Raw genomic sequence first — 19,957 nt, 5'->3', positions numbered from 1 at the left:
TAAAAATTTTACTAATAAATTTTTTTTTTCAATTAATTTTATTTAAAAAAATAATTAATTAAAAAAAAGTTATTTTTTCAATAAAAATTATTTTTTTTTAAAATTATATAGTTGATTATTATTTACTATTATAAATTATTATTATATATATTTAATATTAGTCTCAATTTTATAAAATAAAATTTATATATATTAAAAATTATATATGGATGTGAGTGAGAGAGAGAGAGACAGAGAGTGAGAGTGAGTGTGTGTGTGTGTGAGAAAGAAGATGCTGGGTTTGTGTTTTGGTTGAAAACGTGGTTTGTTTTCACATTTTGTTCATATTAGCCACGCTTACTTTGATCAAAAGTAAAAGTGTGGTTTGAAGTCACATTTTTTAAAAAAGAATAAATTTTATTTAAAAGTGTGGTTTCGTGATTTGTAATCACGCTTTTATTATTTTACAAATTTTTCATGGAAGAGATCTAAAAATAGTAAAAACGTGATTTGTAATAACACATTATTCTAATTCGAGAATTCCGTCCAAATTATACCTAATTTGAAAAATAACTTGATATTTTAGCTTATGGACTTATTTTGGGAAAAGCCCCCTAATATTACCCTAATATTCTCACTCCAATGGCTGGCTAAAAGGGCTTCCTATTTTTCCTCATCCCTTCTCCGCTGGTGATTGAAGGCTCTCCAAACTCTACAATGAAGTCTCCACCGCGAAATCGATCCTCTGCCTCAGCGCGAAATCGATCTTCTCCTTCAACGTCGTCTGCAACTCCCTCCATCTGACCTCTTCCTCAAGGTATGGATCCTTCTATCTCTTTGTCTTCCCCTTCTATGCAACTCATAAAACCTGTCTCTCTCTCTCTCTCTCTCTATCTTCAACTCTTCCCCTCCCATATCTGCAAACCCCTATCTGTGAATCCTTTTTTCCCTTTTGATTTTTAGTTCTCCTTCTATGAATCCCATTTTTACCCATCCCTGCGAAAGCCCCTTACCAAACCCGTCTTCGAACCCCCATCCATTCTTGTTCGTCTATTATCTGCATGTTATTTTCTTTGTTTTTCACATGTATGTATCTGAGATTGGTAGTCTTGTATGCTGCTGCTACAGTTGTTTAGATTCTTGTATGTGAAAGCATTGCTGATTTTAATTGGTTCAAATCTTATTTTTTTTCTACATTCAATTTTCTTAAGATGCCAATTTGATGGGTTTTTGGAAAGATCAAATTGGGTTTGTTTTCCTTTTATCTAGCTTTTTGATTTGCAGGTTATGTTTATGTGTTTTAATTGGGTTTTGAGTAAAATTTCAGGTGGTGTTACCCCGTTTCCTTCAATATAGATGATGTTTAGTTTGGTGGGGAGTGTGTGATAGATAGTTAGACAATTGTTGTCTCTAGTTGAAGAGGCTGTCTTAATTGGTGTGTTTTATTTTCAATGATCAATGTTAGTTTTTGATGTGTCCTTGATAACCATGGAGAACATAGCCAGTCCTATGCAAATCTCAGCATAGTTTTTTGGCCTCCAAATCAGAGAGAGCAATGCCCTAGTAGGGAAGGTTGGACGACACATTGAACTGTTGGAGAATAAGGGCTCAGCCAACACACGAATGTGCAGCCCCAATATAGTTTAAGCATTAACCTGTTCTTGATATTTTTGATAATCACTTCATCATCCGACTCAATAATTACTTGTCAAAAATTCCATTCGAGGACAGAATGAAAACTGCAATCCTTGATGACTAGGAATAGCAAATATGGAGATCATTAAAATGCAGGGAAACAATATGGACAATGCTTCACTCTCCCTCCCTCTGTATCTACAAAATACGTTTCTCTCTATAAAAATTGTATGCTCCATTTCATTTTTTTTCCCCCATGCTTCATAAGATCTCTTTCAGCATAGATAGCTAAATATATGAGGAACAAATTACAGAGAGACAAAATAGCTAATCAATTGCTAAAATAAAAAATTAAAAAAAAAATACACTCTTTCTCCAAAATTATAGCAAGGCATGAAGAGAGATTTATTGTTATTCATAATTTGCATAAAAAGAAATGTCAAACAGGTAAAGGAAGAAACCAAAAATAGAAAGAAATTCATGATGAGATTTTGATGGCCTTTGCCCAAATTTTAAATATTTTGATTAGAGCTTGTGAATAATCTACCGTGGATGATTGGAAGGTTAAATACTAGTTTTATGCTCCTGAATACATTTTCATTTTACTTGCTTATGTTTGAGATTTTAAGAGACATTGAATTAGCAGTCATTCATCATGAATTTTGGTGAATTGTGGCTAGCTTTGAGGTATATGGTCAACTAAATTGTGTCATGGGATACTACTTGCAGACTAGTTTGAATAGCTAAGAAACATGCTTCTCTTTTCTGAATTGTCATAAATTGCTGAAATTTTTCATGAAAGCTCACTCTGGTTTAATTTTTAATTTTTTATCTCTTGAATTTTCTACACTTCTTGTGTTGATGTTTGGTTGTTGCATTTATGAAGTGACGCTAATCCATGAAGTATTTTATTCATTTAGATCAGTTGTTTTTCCCCTTGTGAATTGGTACTGCTCTTGTTAAATATCATTAGACAGTTGGTTGCAACTGCCATTGAAACCCTTAAAGTTATTATGAAGGCAGGTATAATATTGCATAACATGATTGTTGAGGAGGATGAGCGAAATGAACAAAATATAGACTATAATTATGATGCAATCGATGAAAGTCTCCCTCCAGCAGTGTCGCACGGAGCGCACACCCAAACTTTATGAATTCGTTCAAAATCATCATCGCATCAGAGATAGACAAACTTATTCTGAACTCCAAGCAGACCTAGTTGAGCATTTGTGGCATCAACATAGAGATTTGTAACAACTTGAATTAAAAATAGTTTATTTATTTTGAAGTTTATTCTTAACTTTGCTATTTATGTTTTTTTTTTTCTTATTTTATTCATTGACCTTTGTAAGGTTTTTGATTAGTAAATTTGTGTTCTTTCGGTTCTTAATTTGATAAATTACAATGATTAAAGAACTTCCCTTGTATTGTTATTTTTTAAAAAATTCTTTATTGTTTTCTTTTATTTTTTCCCTCCCTTCCCCTTCCTGATGGTTCCACAAAACTCATATGTTGGTATATATTTACATACTATACATTTTATAAAAAAAAAAATTAAATATTTGTTAAAAATTAATTTTTATAATATTTTTAAAACTAATATTAAAAAATATTATTTTTAAAAATATTATCGCAAATATCACATTGACAACCATATTAGCATTTGGTGCGTATGTGGCATTCTATGAAAAATATAGTATATACATAGCATTTTTTATTTTTGAAATTTAGTTTAGTTAGTTTGAATGACTACTTAAAACAAAGAGTATAGTTGGAACACACAATAGCTAAATTAATTAGGTAAAATAAAGAGTGTATTTTTTTTATACTTTAGCTAGTGAAAAATAAAGAGTGTGGTTGGAGTTGCTCCACAAAGTGAAATCTTTAAGAATATAACAAGGACGAAATCTTATCTGGACTTGCTCTTGTATTTTTTAGTTAGACAGTATAATTAGCCTTTTGAAATTCAAAAAGAATAATATTAGAGGTTTTAAAAGTTTTATTAAATTTTTTATCAAATAACTCACATGGGTGTGAGTTCCACGCTCATATAAAACATTTAATAAAATTTTTAACATTTTTATTCAAAGAGGAATGTGGAGGTATTATGGTCATTTAAGTGCTTACATGTACACATTTTTTTTTATTTATTTATTGAGAAAATAGAGTGCTGAACCAAATTTTTTAGGTGCACCTAGAGGCACCCCACTCGCTTCAACATAGAACAAGAAAGGCCAATTAGCTAGAGACAGTTAGAACCAAGATTCTGAAAAGCGGTTGCGGTCGCCGTAACGGTGGCGGTGACGCGGTTGCGGTTGTGGGGTGTAAAGGCCGTAGTGTAACGGTTGCGGTAACCGGAACCGTGAATTTTTTTATTTTTCACACAATTTGAAAAAAACTTACCGATACGCATATTTTTTTTCCATGATCATATTTATTGTGTTAAAAATAAATATTGATAAATTTTTGTAAATTTTTAAGTATAATCTAATATATTTCATATTTTTAAATCACTATAAACTAAGTTTTTTATATTTTATTTTAATAATTAATGACTTTATATTTTACAAAAAATTAATCACTAACTATTATATATAAGATAAATAATGACAAAAGTAAGAGAATAAATAAGAGCCTAAATATATATATATATATACATATTTTAACAAAGCCAAATAGATAATGACCACACTTATTATTATTATTTTTTTCAAACAATATATAGAAAGACACACACAAACAAAATGGTTTAGTGATAGCAGCTGAATAGAATAGCATAGGTCTTATAGTTTCAATAAATCAATAACATGTTCTTCATCTTCCCTCTTCTCTCTCTCTCTCTCTATCTCTTGCCCCTCTATTTATCTTCCCTTTTCTCTCTATCCCTCTTCCCCCATTTTCAGCTTTTTTTTTTTGTGTGTTTTTTCGAAAGAAACAGTTTGGAACCGTTACATAACGGTGTGTAACAGGCCGTTACGGTTGTTACGGCACTGTTACGACCGCTATGGCAGCCGCTACGGCCGACACACCTGTAAATCTCAATCACACTACAAAAGCGGCCGTAACGGGTGGCGGTAACCGCCAAAACCGTTACGTAACGGTTGCGGCCGCTTTTTAAAACCTTGGTTAGAACAGTTTAATACATACATACATATTATTATTATTATTATTATTATTTCTTCTGCATTTTCATAGCACCTTGTTCTCCTTCTCTCTCTCTCTCTAGTTTGTGATCTGATTATGTTTTAGATGATTTCAATGCAAAGTTTTGTTTGTCTCCATTTGCGAATTTGGGCAAATTGATACCCAATTGAAGCTTCTGAATTCAGATCCAAAACGTTTTGGCGGCAAGGACGCCATAGAAATTCAATTCTCTCTCTCTCTCTCTATCTCTCTCTCTAGGTAAGTGTATATATATATGCGTAAACACGTACAGATTTGTTTTTGTGGATGTGCTTATTTGCTTATTCTTAATGATTCTTAGTGAATTGAAATGAAAATTGACAAAATCTTATCCAGAGCTGTTATTGATTTCTACTATGTGGTTTCAGTTTGAAGTTTCAATTGTGAAATTGTAAATAATTATCAATCATTTAAGTTAAATTTCCATGTATGATTATGATTATGATAAGCGGTGCTTTTCTTCTTTATCTAAGAGAAAAGTTGATTATCTATTTGAAGTCAAACTGGGTAAACAATTGGCTTCATGGTTAATAATTGATTAACATTGTTTAATTTCCTTTATTAATTAAAATTTTTATTTTAAGAAATAATACAAACAAAATCTATTCATATCCTCACTTGTTTCTTTCTTTCTTTCTAACTCAGTTCTTGATCTCTTCCTCAGACTCATCCAACTGCTGCTACATCATCTGGTAAGGTACTCACTCCTGATGTATGAGAAGTTGATTTTGTGAGATGTATGTGAAGTTCATTTATTTATTTCTTAACTTATATATTTTTCTGAACATTTTTATAATTCTAAGTATGAGAAGTTGATTTTGTTTGTATTTGGTTTATTTGATGATTGGGAGTTTTTTGTATTCTCATATGTATATCAATTTTTTTTTTTCTTTCCCCAGTCTGATTGATGTTGAACCTGCGCAGATTTTAATTGTACAGAAAAAGTCCAGATTTTGAATTCCAGATTTTAATCACACTCCCAACCCACGGCCAACCCAGCAAATCGAAACAGCGTAGTAAACATAGCTTCTTTTTCTTTTTCTTTTTCTTTTTCTTTTTCTTTTTCTTTTTTGGTTTTTGGATAACTGGTAATCTTTGCTACAACTCAAGTTTGCTGGTTATCAATAGAGGTTTGAAGATTTTGTTTTCTATGAGCTCTAGGTAAGTTAAAATATTTTGTGCAAATGCATATATATTTCTTCTTGTTGAAGATTGTTGTTTTGGACACATTGCACAAGAACAGCTTTGCTGTCAGTAACTTTCCACCTTTATTTTCCCTTAAAATGTGCAGATCGTTACTTTGTTTTTCATTACAATATTCATGGTTCTCAAACAAACCGAAATGAGGAGATACGTTACTTTTGTTCTAATTCACTTGCACATACAATGCTCTGTTCCCATATCCGGATTTTAGGTAGTTGCCATGTCTTACTCCCCATGACCGTATCAGAATGCAAGACCACCGTCCTTCCCTTGCCATGCTCTACTGCTTTGAGATGTGCTTTCGTCCATCTTTTAGATCATGAGTTTCTGGATGACATAAAGTTACACCCTCCAAAGGAAACTTTTGGCATCAACCCATGAGTAGTCACAACAAGCAGCACATTAAACACAGGATAACTGTCAAGTAAACTTTGGAATTATGGTTACATAATTTTTCGAAATTTTAAGTGTTGTCTTTCAGAGATTTTCATAACAATCATATGTCTGTTGACAACTGAGTTCTTCACTTTTAGACCCGGAGGATTTCAAATTTCTGTGTGATGAAATATTTTCCCACTAAATCTAGAAATGTGTATTTTCTTCTTTATAATTTTTTCCCTCTGAAATTAATCATCTTCATATAATATCAAACCCTGATGCTTTGTGTTGTAAATATTTCTGTAGACGTCTTGAAGTAATGGATCTTCCTGCAACTGATGTTGAAATCAAACCTGAGAAGTTTGAAGAAGTCAAGGAGGCAGGTCCTTCGTACCACTGTGGTCTTTTTGATACAGAAATTGTTCATAAGATAGCACAAGAGTTCCTCCCCGGATTAGCCTCAGCCTGTGTAGACAACACAACAGGCGGTCTCTTCAAGAGCCCTGCTTCAGTGGCTGTTGAGATAAGAAAGGAAATGGTGGAATTTCTCACACTGAGAAGCGAAACATTTGTGGCAGAATCTGTAATCTTAGAAGGTGGTCCTGAAGCAGAAGTGTCAGACAACCCTTACGATATAATTTCTAATTTCGTTGATGATTTTGCGAGTTCAAAAAGGAACATATTTAGTCGGGTTTCAGGATGGCTACTAAGTGAAAGGAGAGAAGACAGAATAGATGATTTTGTACAAGAAATGGAGATAAATGGGTTTTGGTTCATCGAGAGGAGAGAAGTCATTGCACAAACTTTGCTCAAAAATGTTGACTTCAAGAATATATTTCACTGCAATATGAAATTCAACTCTGCGGAAGAGCTCTCTGGGCATAATCCACAGTGCGGTTTTAGGACTGTAGACTGCACAAATGAAGGGTGTAATGCCAGATTTTGTGCTGCTCATCTGGAGAATCACGACTCTATCTGCCCATTTAAGGTACTTCCATGTGAGCAAAAGTGCTCAGCTAGCATCATGAGGCGCGAAATGGACAAACATTGCATAACCATATGTCCAATGAAGCTCATGAACTGCCCCTTTTATCAAGTCGGTTGTCAATCTTCTGTTTCTCAGAGTACAATTGAACAACATCGTTTGGAGAATCTCCAATCTCATTTGCTCTATATTCTCCAAGTCGTTCACAAGGATGCTTCTCTGGATGATCTTAAAAAGCGAGTGGAACAACTGGAAGAGGTAAGTCTGAAGGGTGTTTGTATATGCTCCCAATTCTTAATTTTGAAACATAATCAGTGTCTGATGGAAGGAACGATCGGCATATTAATGTACAAAACTTTGACTGTAGAATTTACACAAACTGGTTATCTTGTTATTTATCTTTATTTTGTTACTATATTTTAATGTATTGTTTTATTGTCCTGCATTGGTATTTTTTATGTTACCATTTGTCAAAGTCCTAAATTCAGTTGTTAGGTAACATCTAATAAAGTGCATACTTCTTCGTTTTGTGACAGTTGGATTCGCCTGGACGATTAGCAGCAGCTCGGGATGTCAGGTCGTTGACCTTTGCTAGCAAGGATCTTGAAGCAAAGCTTGGCCCACTTGAAGTCAACATAAACGTCAAGGTCAGCGATTCTGAAGACCACATAGAATCACCAAATAAAAAAGAAGAGTCAGCACAGTCAGCTACCCAAGAAGAAGGGCGTGCGGAGTTGTCCATCGAACCACCCAACAAAAAAGAACACAATGAGTCACCCCCCCAAGAAGCAGAAGAACACAATGAGTCGCTCCCTAAAAAAGAAGAATGTGCCGAGTTACCCACCAAAGATTGCTCAGACTCACCACCTAAGAAAGATGAGTCACCCAAAAAAGAAGAGAAACCAGAGTCACCCAATGAAAAAAGCACAGAGTCACCCACCAAAGCAGAAGACATCCCGGAGTCACTCACACTGAAAAAGGGTCAAACAGAGTATTGAAATTTGATGACACCCATAATTGAATTTCAATTATGGTAAGCTAGCAAACCATATCCATGAAATGGAGAGATCCTTCAATTACCAAAGAGTATCCATTTTTTCATTTTTCTATCTTTTTTCAGTGCAACTTGGCTAGCAATGTCTCATCAACAATTGTCTCATTCTATGAGTTTAGGTTGTCTCCTTTTTCTCCCCTTGGTTCCCCAACACCCACCCCCCCCCCCCCCCCCCCCCTCTTTTTTCGTTTCTGTCTGTCCATTTTTATTTGTTCATGTAATGAACACAAATTTTGCTTGCACTGGAATTGATTTTACGTGTTTGTTCTTTCCAACTGGGCCTTTATTGTTAGCCTTCTATATCCAAATTCCATTTCCAAAGCTCAATCCAACTGGGTGATCCTGATTCCTGATCCAGATTTTTTTCTTTCTTTCTTATAATATATGCTGCCATAGAACTAGGGAAAACACTCATTTTCAACCTTATGTTTTGTTACTCATGTGACTTGTAAGAGTGTGGTCATGTCAATGAAGAGAAGTGCCATTGGAAAGGGTTTTATTTTTACGAGGAAAATATTAAGTTTAAAAAAATCAAATAGAGAACTTGGTTGCGCTGTGTTATGTTCATTGTCATGCACAAATTTTTTTTGTTTATTAAAAAAAAAAAATTGGAACTTACTTTCAAAACTACTTTTGGTAATTGCTTTGTTATCAAAAAAAAAATGACCAGCACTCAAAAAAGTGTTATTATTAAAAATCGACTTGTTTTCAAAATCAACTCAGCATCTAACATTTTCAGGTAAAATTTAAATAATTAACTATTCGACTCAACAAGTCAAAGTCTAGGCCTGAATACATGTTAAAACTTCCTAAATTTTTAAATCAAACTTGAATAACTTTTCAACTCAACTGGTTTGCAACTCATCACTTTGGGAACAACTTCTATCCATACATAACTTGGAACATCTCTCCACGATTCCAATTATTTGCACATCTCTGTATGCACAAGTGAAGCTAATGAAACTCCTCTTCATCACATCAGAGATTATATATATAATCATCATCATCATCAAAAGGGTCCAAACAAATACAGCCGGACCAAATTTCAAATCCCAAAATTTCCTGTAAGCATGTTATGGAAACACCAACATATCAAGCTTAAATCCTAACACCATCTAGCTGAAATGAAATCACTTCAAGATCAGTAGCTAAAATCACAAAATTGACTTTTTTTTGAAGAATTCAAGCTCCATTTAGAACACTTTCAATTAAAAAGATAAACAATTAACTACCAAAACAGCAATAGACAAATTTCTGGTTCACCTGCCAAAATGTTTTCGAAAAGCAATCAAACAAATAGGTGCTTATTCTCTGCTTCTCTCTCTCTCTCGCTTAAGAACGAACACCCCTGTTCAGACTAACCATGCGCGTAGTACCATCCATCTGCGATCCCCTTGTAGAACCACTCTGATACGTTCTCCCAGGTCCACCATATGCAGTGTCCTGATATCGTGTGCTCTGATACCCCGTAGAATATCCACCTGTTCCTCTCTGGACACGGTCCCTCATATAGCCTCCTCCGGAAGTTTGTCCTCTAGCCATTGATCTCCCACCACCAGCGTTATACCCAGATCGCCCACCGCTACTGCCTTGCCTTCCCTGTGAGTAAGACGAGTTGTCTTGCCACTTGGCACCACCAGAAGACACCACAGCAGCAGCATAGTCCTGACCGTCCCTCCTCCTCACGGGCAGGCTGTCCAATCCGCCACCACCAGTCCTTGCCTCTATTGCCCTCTCGTTACTTTCCGCAAGGATAGACAGCTTCTCTGTCAGCTGGAATGCCAGAGCCTGCAACCTCGTGTGCTCAACATCATGGAAAACCATGCATCGGGTTGGTTGGTCCCAACTCGCATGGAGCTCCTCAGTTATCATCATTTTGCTCACAATGCTGTGGGTCTGGGCATCTGAAAGATCAAACATCTTTGCAAGCTGGTCCAAGCTCAAAGACTCATAAGCCGACGAGTATGTGAAAAGGTAGGTCCTCAGGGCTTCTTCCTTAATCCGGGCCCTAAGCATCTCGAGAACATTCTCATGGTTCCTGAGGAGCTTCCAGGCATCGAGGGACTTAATGATATCAAATGCATTCTGGAAATCTCCCTTGGTAAGAGCTCTAGTGGCGGCCATCACATGGTCTCTCACATTTTCAGGTGGGCCAGTGAATGTTTGCCTCTCGCTCATCTCAAGCAATCGCCGGAAGGTCTTGCTTATGACTTTGCGCTTGGCATCATGACTATTGGCTGCCATGTTGGGGACCTCTAGCAGCATGGCACATATCAAATGGACAGCCTCCAGAAGCTCTAGATTTATGTGCATGTGGTATGGCATCTGCCGTCTCCTTTCCAACCGTTCCTGACAAGATTCAATCATCATACAAAAGTGAGTCCAAAGATTGTGACACATAATATACAAGCTCTAGTAAGCTGAAATCAAATACAAGTATCTAATAGAATTAAATTAACAAAATTCCAAATATATATATAAGATAAACAAACAAAGCCAAAGGGGTTAAAAGTTAAAAGGTCATCTAAGCAAAGGGGTTAGAAAAACACTTGTAAGAACTAACAAATAGCTTCAACACAGTTATTAGTGTCTTGAGGCACACGACTATAAATATGATTCAATAAATTTTACAGGCAGATCAACATGTAACACAGATATACATCCAATGTTAAATCTCCTCTATAAACACTTAAAAATTACTTGGAACATACAAATTTTGAAAGTTTTGGCATTTTAAAAAAAAAAGTTAATTCCAAACATAATTTCACTAAAAAAAGTGGGTCTGTCATGTGGTACCAGATGAACAAATAAAGCCAAACCTTCCCATTGAGCAAAGTAGTTAGAAAGGTCATTCAATGTATCAATGGAAGTAAATACAGTATCATGCAACATGTCTATGCAACAACGGAACTTTTATCTTCTCAAAACAGATGAAATGCAATGAGTTCTTAGAAAGGGGTGCTATGTGAAGAGTTCATCATCAAAAATTGAAAGCCAATGAATGCAGTAACCCTCAGTTTATATGAATTTTCCTGCAGGCACAAGCATGCTATCTGTTGGAAAGAAGGTAATTTTTACTCATTATCAAAGGTGAACACATAACTCGAGGCGTTTTACCCCTCATGAAGCGAGGTGTAAGCCTTAAGGCGTTGAGGCAAAGCATTTTAAATTTTAATATTTAGTAAATAAATTAAATATTTCAAAATAGTGAAAAAACAAATAAAAATTAAACATAAAGGTATAAATACTTTTCTCTTTTAAGGCACCGAACATTTCACTACAGAAAATAAAGCTTGCCTTCATTGAAAGTGAAATTGATATTGTTAGCTTTAGTGATTGAGCTTCTCACTTGAGCACCAACTTTGTATTTTTTGTTCATTGTTCATTTACTTAATTTTTTCTATAGAATATAGTCACAAAAGGGTTCTTTTATTTTTGGCATTTTGATGTTTAAACTATATAGGCTAAGTTTGGGAAGTCCCAAATAAGCCAAAAAGTCAAAAAGTTACTCAAAAAGTTAAAAAGTTAACACTATTCACCAAAAGTCAACAATTACGGCTGCACAACTCCCAATTCAAATTTTCCTCTACAAACCAATTTTTACAATTTTTTATTACACATTTTTCCATAAAAAGTCAAAAAGTTAACCCAAACATCCATATTTTCAATCTCAATTTTTTAGTCCAAAAAGACAAAAAGTGCACTTATTTAGTCTTCCCAAACTTGGCCTAAGTTTGACAAGAGTCTAAGGCAAACTATTCATATGCATACATTTTTTTTTTGGGTGAATAATTCATATGCATACTTGTCATAGGCTTATGCACAAAAGGCATACAAGGCGCACATAAGGTGCATGCCTCAGGTTGTGATGAACAAGCTTTTAGGGAGTATAGCCTAAAAATCAAAACCTTGATGCGTTTTACCTTAGCCTTGAGGCGAGAGGAGCCTCAGTAAAGCCTTTGAAAACTTTGCTCATTATTTTCACCTTTCTTGCAGGAATTAAAATGTATCTATAAATGGCACAGAACATACAATTGAATACAAGACAGCTAATTTGACCACTACAGTATAAACTGAACAGTGACTACATTCTAAAAGGGCCAATTCCAATCAAAACCAAGCCACTCCTTTCCCCAAGTTAAAAGTTCAAAGAACTTGACCATTGATTTAGAACGATCAAAGTTTCATATAAGATGCATGCAGAATAATTAAATTGATTTGAGAAAGCATGTGACAATTCAAAATAAGAATGAAAGTGCATGTTTTTTAGTACAAACAAATTGTGATTACTGATGCAAGATTATGGATCTTATATTAGGAACCAAAAAAAAAACCTAATAAGAAGCATCTGTTAAGCACAACTAGCAAAAAATCAGTCATCCACTTAATCAAGCAGGAAATGTTCCAACTCAAAGAGAAGACATGTTTGCCAAGCTTGAAACTATAAGCGCAATCAACATCAAACAAAAATCAATACCTGTTCAGGAGTCTTCTCATGATATCGGCTTTGGGAGACACCCTGTGCAAGTAACTCCTTCACCCTGCCACCTGAATATAGTTCAGAAAGACAACCATGTCCTTCGGCAATTAGACCCACCCTAAACGCACATAGACCAAGCTGAGCCATAGCCCTGTTAAAAAGTATCTGGGTGGAAATGTCCATGTGCTGAATACTATCCTGCAAGTGACTCATTAGCAACAAGTCACGTGAGGTTGAAAATTCATCTAATATGGCATGGTGGTATATGTCACAAAGCATTGCCCGAGCCTTAGTCCGCTCATCCCCATACTTGTAAATGAGGGAAACTAAGATATCCATCAATGCCCTGCTGTTCTCTGGAAAGGTGGGTTTACGAGGCACGAGCTCAGGAGTAACGACAAAGGCAGGCGGGCCCCTACTTTCTTCGACCACTTTGGGTGCATCCCCTGCTTCTGTTTCTCCATTCTCTCCAGCTTCTGTCAGCTCAGCCAACTTCCTCATAGCATCATATACTTCTTGTGGCTTATAATAAACGAGTTCAACCCGTTTTAGTGCTACCTTTGCAGCAGCCTTGTAATCTCCAACCCGCTCTAGATATTCCTGGACATTCTGCGCAAGAACCAAGAAAATAGGTTCATCTCTCAGCCTCTCAACATATTCACGAGTATGAGGATCAATGCACTGCAAGCTCTTAAAGAACTCAACATCTATCCTCTCAAGGAAGGCCACCAAGTTTCCCCAAACACGAATCGTCCCCTGGAAGTCTGTTCCTTTTCGAGTTTCATCCTCTTCAGGCTCCACCACGTCATCAACCACAATGTTAGGATGCTGGACAAGGATATCAAGTATGGCAAGCATATTCTGCACACACTTCTTCCATACATTTATTGGCATGTGTCCACTGAGACTTGGATTGACATCAAATTGTGCAGAAACAACACTGAAAAGTATCTCAAGCTTCTGAGCAGGCGTCTTAGCCACCCTGGTCAGGAAGGTGAGCTGTTCAACCAGCTCAACCCTTCCCGTTCCCTTCCTGCCACGAGCAGCCACAATCTCTTTGAACTTTTTGTTAACTATATCCCATGTGATCTCACTAGGGTCCTTCATGAACTGCTTGTCCATTATCTTATCTTTCCTGCTCATCATCTTCTCCCAGACCCCACCACCCTCAGCTGTGCCATCCCTACCCCCTTCATCGTCATCCTCATCTCCCGAATCTGACCCCCCCATGGCAATCTTCGATGGATCCTCCTCAAACTCTAAATCCTCGTCCTCATCATCTTCACTCCGGTGATCAGCATCCCCGTCATCCTCACTCTCGGGATTCTCCCTGCACTTGGTAATCAAATCTTCATACTGCTTGTTGTTCTTCTTCAGTTTTTGTTTCATTGAATTCAAGGCCTTAGCATTGCTACTACTCATCTTTTTCTTGGCTTCCTTATTGGCTAAAGCCTGATTCAAGAAGTCCTCCAACATAACAAGAGCTTTGATGTATAGATTTGGGACCTTTTCAAACTCAGTAACGCGCATGACCTTCTCAAGCTGTTTATTAATCTTGTCAAAGCTCTCTTGCAAACTGACCCAATCGTTGATCTTCATGGCATTCTTCATCTGATCAACGGTAGCAGACATCTCCTCAGATCGTTTATATTTGGCAGATCGGACAACGCGTTTCTGCCCATCCGAGTCATCACTATCACTAGCATTTTCCTTAAGATATCTGCTTCCAGCAGCTGCAGTGGCAGACTCACCAGCTCCGCCAGCAGTGATGTCCTCACCATAATCACTCTCCACGTCATCACTGTCACTATCACCCTATCATAGACAAAAAATAAAAATAATCTGTTTAAATGAACAAGTCACCAATAAACATATGCATGATACATGTAAATTTTAACTGGAACACAAAATAAAACACTCAAAATTTGGTGGCATATATCACGAACCTGAGTCCAAAACCTTGATGCCATTTTTCTTGTGCGAATTTCAATCCAATAAATCAGAAATCACAATAACCTACAGAAGACAAAGAGAAAGAAAGACAATCCATCGTCAAACTCAAAAGCAGAACTGTTTTTGCCCCAGATTGCATCATGATACATCAAAAAAACTAAACCCACAACAAAATGAACAGAAAAAATAGACAATCCTCAAATACTCAAAACTGCTGAACTAAAACAGATATCAAAAACCCTAAAATCCTTTGAATATTTATGTATATGCATATATATCAGAAAGAAGTCAAGAAATCAAATCTAACATAGTGAATTTACCACAAATCAAATAAAAGTTAAAACTCCACAACTGCCACATTTGTTCACGTATCTCATGGACAGACGACAAATTTTCCAACTATAGGCATGGGGCAATTTGAGCCATAAAAGGAGCTACAGATCGATTCAAACTTACACGGCTAATTTTAGCAACAGCAACCGTCGAAGGTCACCGATCGTCGAAGATCGATCTTGCGAAAGTCGATCAATCGCTGCTGGTCGCCAGAGAGAGACAGATGGAAGAACGAGACAGAGTGAGATGAGAAGAGACAGGCTGCGCACTGTGCAGACGTTGAGAGATTAGGGTTTGGTTTGGGCAACATCGATTCGATCTGGTCGCGCCACACAGAGAGAGATGGAAGAACGAGAGAGAGTAAGATGAGAAGAGAAGAGAGGCTGCGCAGATGTTGAGAGATTAGGGTTTTGTTGGGCAAAAATATTGGGCGAGTTGTGAAATTCTGAACCTCACAAAAGCAAAAACTAGAGCATTTGGGCCCTGTTTGGTCTGTGGTTATCATTTTTGGCTAAATAATCACAAAATGATAAATAAAAAATTATAAAATTATAAAAAGATAAAAAAGAAAAAAAAATTTAAAAAGCCAATCAAAATTACTAAACGAATAAAAAAATCTTAAACTAAAAAAATTAAAAAGATTAAAAAGTTAACTAAAAAATTCATTGCCAAACAAATGCTTAATATGAAGTTTTGGGCTGTGCAAAACCCAGACAGATTGGGTTAAGTTTTGGGTTTGCCCTTCTTCCCCTTCTCCCGAGCTATTCAAAAAATCAAAAATAATAAAATTGAGCAAGTCTCTAAACTATCCCAAAAATAAATAAAATAAGGGTTTGGGGAAATTTTTCTTAACAATTTTTTTATTTTTTTGATCATTTTTTAAAAATATTTTTTATTACTTTTTACGCCTTATTACATTAAAAGTTTGTAAATTTTTTAAATATATACTAAATGTGGACCCAAAAAAATCACAAAAAGAATATATCAATTTTCTTAGTTTTTTTTTTAGGGAGCTTTTTTCTAGTTTGATCTTTATTTATTTTTTAATTGTTCAAGATCTTCTAGTCTAGATAGTCTTAAAAGATTAATATATGTATATTTCATACCAAAAAAAAAAATCACTAAATATAACAAATTTGGAAAATATATATGTTTAATGGAAATTTTGTTTCCAATATTATGAAGTCAAGACTTGTAGAAGATTGAATGTTGCAATATTATTCTTTAGGGTATGATTTTTTTTTCTCAAATTTAAGTTTAAATTGGATGATGTAATTTATGTAACGGGATTTCGCTATGTTATCAAAAAGTCTAATTTATGGCTCAAATTGCCCCATGCCTATAGTTGGAAAATTTGTCGTCCATCCAAGAGCTTCAACCATAGAAGGCGAGAGTGAACTACGAAATGGGTCAAGAATACGTCCTCCCGTACTAAAAGCCGACTCCGATGCAACGGTAGAAATAGGCATGGCCAACACATCCCTAGCAAGTTGTGATAACACCCTATATTTGGTTGCATTCAACTTTCAATAATCCAAAATCTCAAATGTTTGATTCTTTGCAAAATGTTCAACCTCGGATAAATATTGTTCCAATTCCGACTTAGATCCACTAGTGCATCGCCCCTCCAAATAGGAACTAAATTGGGAGTCAACTAAAGAATAGGGATCATCATCATCATCATCTTCCACCATATTCACAACTTCACTCACACTTGGAAATTTCTCATTTGAAGGATAAAGTGTGACATAATGGCTATACAAACGACTCAAGCAATTCTTAACCTTGTCTACCATCTCTTCCACCTTCCTATTATCTCCAAGAAACAAATTGGAAAAACAAAACTCCAAGTATGTCATTTTTTTGGTAGGATCAAGAACCACCGCAACATACAACAACAAATTGATTTTGCTTCCATCCCCCCAATACTTGCTAAACTTTAGCTTCATAGTCTTTGCCATTGTGCTCAAAGTATCATCCTCCTCCAAAATTAATTGGTTAATTTTGCTTTCAATAACAAACATCTCTTTGTAAAAAGCATTGGAAGTAACAAAAAGGGACCCCGAAAATTTCTTGGTTGCAACATAAAATAATTTTAGAAACCTCAAAAAAATTCTACACTTTTTCCAATCCAACTCATTCGGACTTCTTCTTATGCCACCATCAATATCCTTAAAATAAAGTTCAAAGTTGGAATCCACTAACTTCAATCGGTTAAAAGCCTTCTCATACTTTTCGGCGACCTCTAACATCAAATAGGTAGAGTTCCACCTAGTTGGTACATCTAGGCATACAAGAGCTTTTGAATCAAGTTTGAGTGTGGCCGCACACTTCTTAAAAACATCATGCCTATGAGGAGAAGACCTCACATATCTCACCGCAAGTCTAATGTTGGCAATAGAATCATCCATTTCTTTCAACCCATCACTCACAACGAGATTAAGAATATGTGCACAACAACACATATGAATAAACTCATGTTGCAAAATAGTCCCCTTCCAATCTTTGGTTATCGTTTTCAAATATTGAATGGTAAGATTATTTGAACTAGCATTATCAACTGTTAAGGTGAATATGCTATCAATGTTCCACTCAATTAAACACGACTCAATTTTTCGACCCAATGTTTCTCCTTTGTGATCCTCAACTTGTTGAAAATTTATGATTCTTTTTTGAAGTTTCCAGTTATCATCAATGAAATGAGCAGTCAAACACATGTGACACAAATTCTGAATAGATGTCCAAGTGTCCGTAGTAAAGCAAATTCTACGACCCTTCATGGCCTTTTTTAACTTATCCCTTTCATTCTTGAATATGTTGAGCACTTCTCTAGATATGGTTTGACGAGAGGGAATTGGTGTGAATTTGGGTTGCATGACATTACAAAATCTTCTAAACCCAACACCCTCCACAAATCTAAATGGTAACTCATCAATGACAACCATCTCCGCAAGAGCCCTTTTACAAGTATCAAAATTAAAAATTGTTGCTACAACCTCAACACCCTCTTCATTTTGTTTCGGTTTAAGATTTAATGTTTGTTGACCATCTGTATCCCTATTTGGATATTCTTTACAATTGGGTGTATGACTCCTCAAATTGCTAGTCCCATGAAGTCTAGAGTCAGCCATATACTCTTTCTTGCAATATTTACATACGGCTCTACGCTTCCCATCGGTCCCTACAACCTTGTCAAAATGATCCCAAACTGTGGATGGTGCTCTCCCCCCTCCACCCTCACTCTTTCTCTTTGGGGTCTAGGAGGCTTAGGTTCAGGTTCATGTTCGGGTTCGACTAAGAGGGGATTCATTTGAGAATTAGAGGATTCCGGAGGTACAAGATTGATTGCGGGAGATTGAATACTATCCTCCATTTAAACTGGATTACAAAAACAGTCAAGGATTCAATTTTAATTCAATCAAACAGATTAATTCAACAGATTTAATCAAAAATTCCCTAAACAAACACAAACACAAAGATAGTATTCAAGAAGACTGGATTAACTCTTCTTCATTGCAGTACTGTGCTATAAATCTAGAAATACCACAAATAACAAAATCAAAACACAGATACAAAAACCATAGAATTCAAAATGCAAGATCGAAGGTAAGGATAAAGGGATCGAAATAGCTACAACCCAGAACAAGTCCCATTTCCACAAAACTATAATGGCATTGCCCATCATGGGTATGTCTATAAAATCACCAAAGACGATGAAAACTAGAAACAATAAATAAAAAACAGATCTGATAGATGAGAACTTGAAACTGAAAATACAAATACAAGGGTGGCAAGATCCAAACAAATAACCATCAACCGACCTATATTCAAAATCATAAATTTCAAAATAAAATTGCTCCAAATGTACCCCAATTCCGGAAATCTAAAATTTCAACAACAAAGTCAAAAAAAGTTTTGGGATTTCAAAGATCTAATCTTAAACGAAAGAAAAACAAAACAAAATGAAAACTGATCCACAATATTAATTCAATCCACCACAAAATTTGTATGTACGAGAAATCAACACAGACAGATTTAAATCAACACAGACAGATTTAAATCAACACAGACAGATCTATACAAATTCAACACAGACAGATTTAAATCAAAAAATTAGTTGCTTAAATCAAAAATTATACATTCCAAACAAACAAACACAGACAGAGATCGGGGCGAGAGAGAGAGAGAGAGAAAGAGAGGCTTACCTGTGAGAGAGAGCCGATCGGTGTGGATGCAAAACCAGAGAGTAAGAGACTGAGATGAGAGAGTGAGGGAGATGAGATAGTGAGGGACACAGATCAGAGTCAGAGAGAGACAGATCTCATATGTTCGAAAAAAAAACCAAAGATCGGGGAGAGAGAAACATAGACAGAGATCAGAGAGAGGGTTTTACCTGTGTGCGATGAGGTCGATCGATCGGTCGATCTTGTGAGAGAGAGATTCGATCGTTGAGTGAGTGCACAGATGAAAATCGCGAGTGAGAGTGAGAGAGAGACCGAGAGGACGAGAGGCGATAGATAGATACAGTTCTGATGATGAGTGATGAGTGAATGGGTTTGATTAGGTTAGGGTTTTTTATGTTTTGGACGATCAGATTTAAAGGGGCAAAAAAGAGGTAATTTTGAACGGTCAGATCAGATTAAAAAAAAAAAAAAAGAGTTTTATGCGGGCGGGTCGGGCGGGTGCGGGTCAAACCCGCAACCCGTCCGCAACCCGAAATTTACATAAAATCCAAACCGCACCCTACCCTAATGTGTTTGCGAAACCGCCCATA

At 36.0% G+C, this 19,957-nt stretch overlaps 2 protein-coding genes across 5 annotated transcripts; one reads left to right on the top strand and one right to left on the bottom strand.

Annotated features, from left to right (window-relative positions):
* Positions 1-580: 580 nt before the first annotated feature.
* LOC145801476 (uncharacterized) lies at positions 581-8,692 on the top strand. 4 transcript variants are annotated; one of them, XM_082893141.1, is made up of 4 exons: positions 581-796; positions 5,443-5,489; positions 6,685-7,621; positions 7,900-8,692. In XM_082893141.1, the coding sequence occupies exons 3-4, from the start codon at positions 6,698-6,700 to the stop codon at positions 8,359-8,361; spliced, it is 1,386 nt and encodes a 461-aa protein (XP_082749267.1). In that variant the 5' UTR covers positions 581-796; positions 5,443-5,489; positions 6,685-6,697; the 3' UTR covers positions 8,362-8,692. The 4 variants fall into 4 exon arrangements, with proteins under 4 accessions (XP_082749267.1, XP_082749270.1, XP_082749271.1 ...); XM_082893144.1 differs by having other exon boundaries at positions 602-796; positions 5,462-5,489; XM_082893145.1 differs by having other exon boundaries at positions 604-796; positions 5,462-5,494.
* An 870-nt stretch (positions 8,693-9,562) lies between these two features.
* On the bottom strand, positions 9,563-15,977 carry LOC145801475 (eukaryotic translation initiation factor 3 subunit C-like). The gene is made up of 4 exons (XM_082893140.1): positions 15,307-15,977; positions 14,844-14,913; positions 12,895-14,712; positions 9,563-10,766 (listed from the first exon to the last, which is right to left on the bottom strand). Exons 2-4 carry the CDS (start codon positions 14,865-14,867, stop codon positions 9,750-9,752), a joined length of 2,859 nt encoding a protein of 952 aa, XP_082749266.1. The 5' UTR covers positions 14,868-14,913; positions 15,307-15,977; the 3' UTR covers positions 9,563-9,749.
* Positions 15,978-19,957: the final 3,980 nt, after the last annotated feature.

This window comes from Camellia sinensis, chromosome 10 (genome assembly GCF_055761805.1).
Source record: "Camellia sinensis isolate YWXY chromosome 10, ASM5576180v1, whole genome shotgun sequence".
NCBI classification, from domain to species: Eukaryota; Viridiplantae; Streptophyta; class Magnoliopsida; order Ericales; family Theaceae; genus Camellia; species Camellia sinensis.
Note: the sequence above shows the minus strand (reverse complement) of the source record. Positions and strands in the feature narration are given on the sequence as shown.

What these genes read in the sequence shown, in the direction of transcription:
- LOC145801476 (XM_082893141.1), top strand. Translation starts at nt 6,698, where the DNA reads ATGGATCTTCCTGCAACTGATGTTGAAATCAAACCTGAGAAGTTTGAA. An exon ending in GAGTGGAACAACTGGAAGAG is followed by an intron (nt 7,622 to 7,899) that starts GTAAGTCTGAAG and finishes GTTTTGTGACAG; the next exon opens with TTGGATTCGCCTGGACGATT.
- LOC145801475 (XM_082893140.1), bottom strand. Translation starts at nt 14,867, where the DNA reads ATGGCATCAAGGTTTTGGACTCAG. An exon ending in CATCAAGGTTTTGGACTCAG is followed by an intron (nt 14,713 to 14,843) that starts GTTCGTGATATA and finishes TGTCTATGATAG; the next exon opens with GGTGATAGTGACAGTGATGA. An exon ending in ATGAGAAGACTCCTGAACAG is followed by an intron (nt 10,767 to 12,894) that starts GTATTGATTTTT and finishes GAATCTTGTCAG; the next exon opens with GAACGGTTGGAAAGGAGACG.